Source organism: Salmo trutta, chromosome 24 (genome assembly GCF_901001165.1).
Source record: "Salmo trutta chromosome 24, fSalTru1.1, whole genome shotgun sequence".
NCBI classification, from domain to species: domain Eukaryota; kingdom Metazoa; phylum Chordata; class Actinopteri; order Salmoniformes; family Salmonidae; genus Salmo; species Salmo trutta.
In genome coordinates this window covers 40,251,468-40,259,676 of record NC_042980.1, presented here as the reverse complement: position 1 = coordinate 40,259,676, position 8,209 = coordinate 40,251,468, and the positions used below count along the sequence as shown (strand labels likewise).

The window sequence follows — 8,209 nt, the reverse complement described above, 5'->3', positions numbered from 1 at the left end:
ACAAAAAAACATACAGCCATTTTCGAGCCAAAGAGAGGAGTCACAAAAAGCAGAAATAGAGATAGAATTAATCACTAACCTTTGATGATCTTCATCAGATGGCCCTCATAGGACTTCATGTTACACAATACATGTATGTTTTGTTCGATAAAGTTCATATTTATATCCAAAAATCTCAGCTTACATTGGCGCGTTATGTTCAGTAATGTTGTGCCTCAAAAACATCCGGTAAATTTGCAGAGAGCCACATCAATTTACAGAAATACTCATCATGAACTTTTATGAAAGATACAAGAGTTATGCATAGTATTAAAGATAAACTTCTCCTTAATGCAACTGCTGTGTCAGATTTCAAAAAAGCTTTACGGCAAAAGCACACCATGCAATAATCTGAGTACAGCGTTCAGCCACCAAAACAAGCCATACAGATAGCCGCCATGTTGTGGAGTCAGTAAAAGTCAGAAATAGCATTATAAATATTCACTTACCTTTGATGTTCTTCATCGGAATGCACTCCCAGGAATCCCAGTTCCACAATAAATGTTTGTTTTGTCGATAAAGTTAATCTTTATGTCCAAATACCTCCTTTTTGTTCGCGTGTTTTCATTCACTATTCCAAATGCACAAGTCGGGGCACTAAGTCCAGTCAAAAAGTAAAAAAAGTTCCATTACAGTTTGTAGAAACATGTCAAACGATGTATAGAATCAATCTTTAGGATGTTTTTATCATAAATCTTCAATAATATTCCAACCGGACAATTCCTTTGGCTTTAGAAATGAAAGGGAACGGAGCTCGTGCTCACGGCAGCGCGAGTGACTAAACTAAATGCTTTCAGCCTGACAACTGGTTCAAACAGCTCTTATTCGCTCCCTTTTCACAATAGTAGCCTGAAACAATGTTCTAAAGACTGTTGACATCTAGTGGAAGCCTTAAGAAGTGCAATATGACCCCATTTACACTGTTTATTGGATAGGCAATCACTTGAAAAACAACAAACCTCAGATTTCCCACTTCCTGGTTGGATTTTTGTGTTGCCTGAGAATTTAGGTTTTCGCCTGCCATATGAGTTATGTTATACTCACAGACATCATTCAAACAGTTTTAGAAACTTCAGAGTGGTTTCTATCCAAATCTACTAATTATATGCAAATTCTAGCTTCTGGGCCTGAGTAACAGGCAGTTTACTCTGGACACGCTTTTCATCCAAACTTCCCAATGCTGCCTCCTATCCCTAAAGAGTTTTAAATTGAATTCCCCAGTTAGGTGGTTAACTGATTTTTGTACTCTGACGTCCTTGGGTAGGAAGGGCGTCTAGGAATCTTTGGGTGACCTGAGAATTTATGTCATGGCTTTTGATGATCCTTGGTTGGGGTCTGAGCAGATTATTTGTTGCGATTGCAAACATAATAAAATAGTGGTCAGATAGTCCAGGAATATGAGGAAAAACATTAAGATCCACAAAACTTATTCCACAGGACAAAACTAGGTGCAGAGTATGACAGTGGCAGTGAGTAGGTCCGGAGACATGTTGGACAAAACCCACTGAGTCGATGATGGCTCCGAAAGCCTTTTGGAGTGGGTCTGTGGACTTTTCCATGTGAATATTAAAGTCGCTAAAAATGTGAATATTTTCTGCCATGACTACAAGGTCCGATAGGAATTCAGGGAACTCAGTGAGGAACGCTGTATATGGCCCAGGAGGCCTGTAAATAGTAACAATAAAAAGTGATTGATTAGGGTGCATAGATTTCATGACTACTGTAGAAGCTCAAAAGACGAAAACGCAGTCGTTTTTTTTATCCACATTTGCTATCGTAAGTGTTAGCAACACCTCCACTTTTGCTGGATACGCGGGGAATATGGTCCCTAGTGTAACCAGTCAGGCCAATCACATTAAGATTATGATCAGTGATTAGTACATTGACTTTGACTGCCTTGGAAGTGAGGGATCGAACATTAAGTAGCCCTATTTTGAGATGTGAGATATCACAATCTCTTTCAATAATGACAGTAAATGGCTAAGTAGAATACAATAAATCAATTCAAATCAAATTATTGGTCACATACACCTGTTTAGCAGATGTTATTGTGAATGTAGCGAAATGCTGGTAAGCATGCGTGTGTGTGTGTGTGTGTGTGTGTGTGCGTGTGCGCGAGGGGGTGCGCGTGCGCGTGCGTGTGTGTGTGTGTGTGCGCGCGCGCGCGCGTGTGTGTGCGTGTGCGTGTGTGCGTGTGTGTGTGTGCGCGTGTGTGTGTGTGTGTGTGTGTACCTGGTGTGTGCTAGGGGCAGAAGGTCAGACAGTGAATAATCATGGCCAGGATGAATGATGGTCTCTCATAGTAATAATTTGTGTCAGTGTGTTGCCATGGTAATGTTTTAAATGACAGCTTACTATTTATTGCCACTAATGAAGTACTGCTGAAGTGGACTCACTGAACTGCCAAAAGAGTAACAATCTGGATAAACCTTTACTTGGTACCTGCAGACAGGGTACACCTTCTTCTTAACACATTATTAAACCTATATACACAGCTGCCAAACGTGAAACCAAAATAGTAGCTGTTTCTATAGACTGATGGTGTGATCATCACATTAAAACAAACTAAAGCAAAAGAGCCCTTTTACTGTACAGTGAATACTACCTAGTGTGGTTTGAAACAAGTCAAAGAGACTATTGTATACTTCTTCAAAAAGATCATTTGTATTGACTTCTCAATGGAACAACCCATTCTAAAGTCTTCTAGCACTCTGCAGGCCTCTATACCATGTTGCTAGGTCAGGGCTTTACACAATGGGATGCCACAGATTCTTTGACTAACGTCAGGTATAAAGGTAAAGGCTAAAACAGGCAGGACTTCAGTGTAGCAGCAGCACAGCTCTCAGGAACAACCGCAATCATGATGGGCAAAGTAAGCGAATGTTTCATCCCACACTTTAAGTGTTTTAATTCACCAGTGCCTGAATAGTGGCTGGTTAAGGGAATCACAATTTTTAACTGATAGTTCGCTTTTATAAAGTAAGACTTCTTTTCAACTTCCTTATAGTGTTTTCTTTTTCCTCCAAACAGTTTTTTTTTAAATTGTTAACCGATTATTTAGCATCACCTATAATAGCATTTGGGAGCTGGAATTTTAGGAGCATGCAGCAAGTTATAGTTATACTTGTATCTGCAAATTCATATATTTGTATACATTTTTCCATAATATAGTATATATTACTTTTGTGCTTACAGATCACCTTCTACGAGGACAGGAACTTCCAGGGTCGTTCCTATGAGACCAGCCAGGACTGCGCTGACATGTCCTCCTTCCTGAGCAGGTGTCACTCCTGCAGGGTCGACAGCGGTTGCTTCATGGTCTATGATCGCAACAACTACATGGGAAACCAGTACTTCATGAGGAGAGGCGAGTACCCTGACTACCAGCGCATGGGAATGGGAATGAACGACTGCATCAGGTCCTGCCGCATGATCCCCATGGTAGGTGGAGAGAGCGGACACCACTCAATAGTGGGAGTTAACAATGATGCTTTATTTCCCCATTCCACAAGAGGCCCAGTGCCCCCCGAAGAGGCCCTGCTGGCCTCTCCCTGCCTGTAGTAATAGCCAGTACATTACAGCAGGCTGTTTTAATGGTTGTATTCTCATATTATACACATTTATATTTTATTCTGACTCGTCAAATCGTTGTTTTGCTCCTGACAGCACAAAGGAAACTTCAGGATGAGGATCTACGAGAGGGAGAACTTCGGAGGTCAGATGCACGAGTTGACGGACGACTGTGACTCCATCCAGGTCCGTTACCGTATGTCCGACTGCCAGTCCTGCAACGTGATGGACGGCCACTGGCTGATGTACGAGCAGCCCCACTACAGAGGCAGGCAGATGTACATGCGGCCTGGAGAGTACAGGAGCTTCAGTCAAATGGGCATGGGAATGGGAGGCATGAGCGGTGGCATGAGGTTCATGAGCATAAGGCGCATCATGGATAACATGTCCATGTAATATGCTCAGATGTTGTACGAACAACGGTGAATAAAATAATGTCCCCAATTCTACATTTTTGCATAATTGTCTTCTTTTTGTGGTGCGTTTACTCAAATGACTTCCTGGTAGATAATGAATTCATCATTTCACTATTTCAACCTCACAACTTTAACATTTTAAAGTTTAGGATAATTGTTAGGAATAGGTAGTTTAACAAAAAAATATTTCACCTTTATTTAACCAGGTAGGCTAGTTCTCATTTACAACTGCGACCTGGCCAAGATAAAGCATAGCAATTCCACACATACAACAACACAGAGTTACACATGGAATAAACAAAACATACAATCAATAATACAGTAGAACAAAATTTTTTAAAAAAGTCTATATACAGTGAGTGCAAATGAGGTAAGTTAAGGCAATAAATATGCCATGGTGGTGAAGTAATTACAATATAGCAATTAAACACTGGAATGGTAGATATGTAGAAGATGAATGTGCAAGTAGAGATACTGGGGTGCAAAGGAGCAAGATAAATAAATAAATACAGTATGGGGATGAGGTAGGTAGATAGATGGGCTGTTTACAGATGGGCTATGTAAAGGTGCAGTGATCTGTGAGCTGCTCTGACAGCTGGTGCTTAAAGCTAGTGAGGGAGATATGAGTCTCCAGCTTCAGAGCTTTTTGCAGTTCGTTCCAGTCATTGGCAGCAGAGAACTGGAAGGAAAGACGACCAAAGGAGGAATTGGCTTTGGGGGTGACCAGTGAGATATACCTGCTGGAGCGTGTGCTACGAGTGGGTGCTGGGATGGTGACCAGTGAGCTGAGATAAGGCGGGGCTTTACCTAGCAGGGTCTTGTAGATGACCTGGAGCCAGTGGGTTTGGCGACGAGTATGAAGCGAGGGCCAACCAACGAGAGCGTACAGGTCGCAATGGTGGGTAGTATATGTGGCTTTGGTGACAAAACGGATGGCGCTGTGATAGACTGCATCCAGTTTGTTGAGTAGAGTGTTTGAGGCTATTTTTTAGATGACATCACCGAAGTCGAGGATCGGTAGTATGGTCAGTTTTATGAGGGTATGTTTGGCAGCATGAGTGAAGGATGCGTTGTTGCGAAATAGGAAGCCGATTCTAGATTTAATTTTGGACTGGAGATGCTTAATGTGAGTCTGGAAGGAGAGTCTAACCAGATACCCAGGTATTTGTAGTTGTCCACATATTCTAAGTCAGAGCCATCCAGAGTAGTGATGCTGGACGGGCGAGCAGGTGCGGGCAGTGATCGATTGAATAGCATGCATTTAGTTTTACTTGCGTTTAAGAGCAGTTGGAGGCCACGGAAGGAGAGTTGTATGGCATTGAAGCTCGTCTGGAGGTTAGTTAACGCAGTGTCCAAAGAGGGGCCAGAAGTATACAGAATGGTGTCGTCTGCGTAGAGGTGGATCAGAGAATCACCAGCAGCAAGAGCAACATCATTGATGTATACAGAGAAGAGAGTCGGCCTGAGAATTTAACCCTGTGGCACACCCATAGAGACTGCCAGAGGTCCGGACAACAGGCCCTCCGATTTGACACACTGAACTCTATCAGAGAAGTAGTTGGTGAACCAGTCAAGGCAATCATTTGAGAAACTAAGGCTGTCGAGTCTGCCAATAAGAATGTGGTGATTAACAGTCGAAAGCCTTGGCGAGGTCGATGAATACGGCTGCACAGTAATGTCTCTTATCGATGGCGGTTATGATATTGTTGAGCGTGGCTGAGGTGCAACCATGACCAGCTCTGAAACCAGACTGCATAGCGGAGAAGGTACGATGAGATTCGAAATGGTCGGTAATCTGTTTGTTAACTTGGCTTTCGAAGACCTTAGAATGACAGGGTAGGATAGATATAGGTCTGTAGCAGTTTGGGTCTAGAGTGTCATCCCCTTTGAAGAGAGGGATGACCGCGGCAGCTTTCCAATCTTTGGGAATCTCAGATGATACGAAAGAGAGGTTGAACAGGCTCGTAATCGGGGTTGCAAAACTTTCGGCAGATAATTTTAGAACGAGAGGGTCCAGATTGTCTAGCCCGTCTGATTTGTATGTGTCCAGATTTTGCAGAACATCAGCTATGTGGATTTGAGTGAAGGAGAAATGGTGGGGGCATTGGCGGGTTGCTGTGGAGGGTGCCAGGCAGTTGACCGGGGTAGGGGTAGCCAGGTGGAAAGCATGGCCAGCCGTAGAGAAATGCTTATTGAAATTCTCAATTATCGTGGATTTATCGATGGTAACAGTGTTCCTAGCCTCAGAGCAGTGGGCAGCTGAGAGGAGGTGCTCTTATTCTGGACTTTACAGTGTCCCAGAACTTTTTTGAGTTAGTACTATAGAATGCAAATTTCTGTTTGAATAAGCTAGCCTTAGCTTTTCTAACTGCCTGTGTATATTTGTTCACTACTTCCCTGAAAAGTTGCATATCACGGGGACTATTCGATGCTAATGCAGAACGCCACAGGATGTTTTTGTGCTGGTCAAGGGCAGACAGGTCTGGAGTGAACCAAGGACTATATCTATTCCTAGTTCTACATTTTTTTGAGTGGGGCATGCTTATTTAAGATGGTGAGGAAGGCACTTTTAAAGAATAGCCAGGCATCATCTACTGACGGGATGAGGTCAATGTCATTCCAGGATACCCCGGCCAGGTCGATTAGAAAGGCCTGCTCGCAGAAGTGTTTTAGGGAGCGTTTGAAAGTGATGAGGGGTGGTCGTTCGGTCGCAGACCCATTACGGATGCAGGCAATGAGGCAGTGATCGCTGAGATCTTGATTGAAAACAGCAGAGGTGTATTTGGAGAGCGAGATAGTTAGGATGACATCTATGAGGGTTCCCGTGTTTACAGATTTGGGGTTGTACCTGGTAGGTCCATTGATAATTTGTGTGAGATTGAGGGCATCAAGCTTATATTGTAGGATGGCCGGGGTGTTAAGCATGTCCCAGTTTAGGTCACCTAGTAGCACGAGCTCAGAAGATAGATGGGGGGCAATCAATTCACATATGGTATCGAGGGCACAGCTGGGGGCAGAGGGAGGTCTATAGCAAGCGGCAACAGTGAGAGACTTGTTTCTGGAAAGGTGCATTTTTAGAAGTAGAAGCTCAAATTGTTTGGGTACAGACTTGGATATTAATACAGAACTCTGCAGGCTATCTTTGCAGTAGATTGCAACACCGCCCCCTTTGGCAGTTCTATCTTGGAAAATGTTATAGTTAGCGATGGAGATTTCAGGGTTTTTGGTGGTTTCCTAAACCAGGATTCAGACACGGCTAAGACATCTGGGTTGGCAGAGTGTGCTAAAGTAGTGAGTAAAACAAACTTAGGGAGTAGGCTTCTAATGTTAACATGCATGAAACCAAGGCTTTTACGGTTACAGAAGTCAACAAATGAGAGCACCTGGGGAGTGGGAGTGGAGCTTGGCACTGCAGGACCTGTATTAACCTCCACATCACTAGAGGAACAGAGGAGAAGTAGGATAAGGGTACGGCTAAAGGCTATACAAACAGAGAGTAAAAGGAGCAGGTTTCTGGGCACGATAGCATAGATTCAAGGCATAGTCTACAGACAAAGGTAAGGTAGGATGTGAGTACATTGGAGGTAAACTTAGGCATTGAGTAAGGATGAGAGAGATATAGTCTCTAGAGACGTTTAAACCAGGTGATGTCATCGCATATGTAGGAGGTGGAACAACATGGTTGGTTAAGGGATATTGAGCAGGGCTAGAGGCTCTACAGTGAAATAAGGCAGTAATCACTAACCAGGACAGTAATGGACGATGCATATTGATATTAGAAAGAGGCATGCGTAGCCAACTGAACATATGTGTCCAGTGAGTGGTTGGGCTGACTAGGGACATGGCGATTCAGACAGTTAGCAGGCCGATGCTAACAAGCTAACAGTTAGTAGGTCGGGGCTAAACAAGCTAGCAGTTAGCAGACCGGGGCTGGCAAGCTAGCAGTTAGCAGACCGGGTTAGCAAGCAAGCAGTTGGTAGACCGGGGCTAGCAGTTAGCAGACCGGGGCAGGCAAGCTAGCAGTTAGTAGCCCGGGGCTAGCAAGTTAGCCTTTGGGGGACGTCGTGATGGGGTTAAGTCTGTTTTTGCCTCTTCGTGCGGTGACGTCGATAGACCAGTCGTGGAATTAGTAGGGTTCCAAGTAGCTCTAGGTAGCTAGTAGGCCGCGGTTAGCACAATGGGCC

General features: G+C 43.8%; 1 protein-coding gene across 1 annotated transcript; it reads left to right on the top strand.

Moving 5' to 3' along the window:
* The first annotated feature begins 2,869 nt into the window (after positions 1 to 2,869).
* On the top strand, positions 2,870 to 4,058 carry LOC115161309 (gamma-crystallin M3-like). The gene is made up of 3 exons (XM_029712196.1): positions 2,870 to 2,911; positions 3,235 to 3,480; positions 3,706 to 4,058. Exons 1-3 carry the CDS (start codon positions 2,900 to 2,902, stop codon positions 4,003 to 4,005), a joined length of 558 nt encoding a protein of 185 aa, XP_029568056.1. The 5' UTR covers positions 2,870 to 2,899; the 3' UTR covers positions 4,006 to 4,058.
* The last annotated feature ends 4,151 nt before the right edge of the window (positions 4,059 to 8,209 follow it).

Coding starts and splice junctions, on each gene's coding strand:
- LOC115161309 (XM_029712196.1), top strand. Junction 3,481..3,705: donor CCTGCCGCATGATCCCCATG/GTAGGTGGAGAG, acceptor TGCTCCTGACAG/CACAAAGGAAACTTCAGGAT.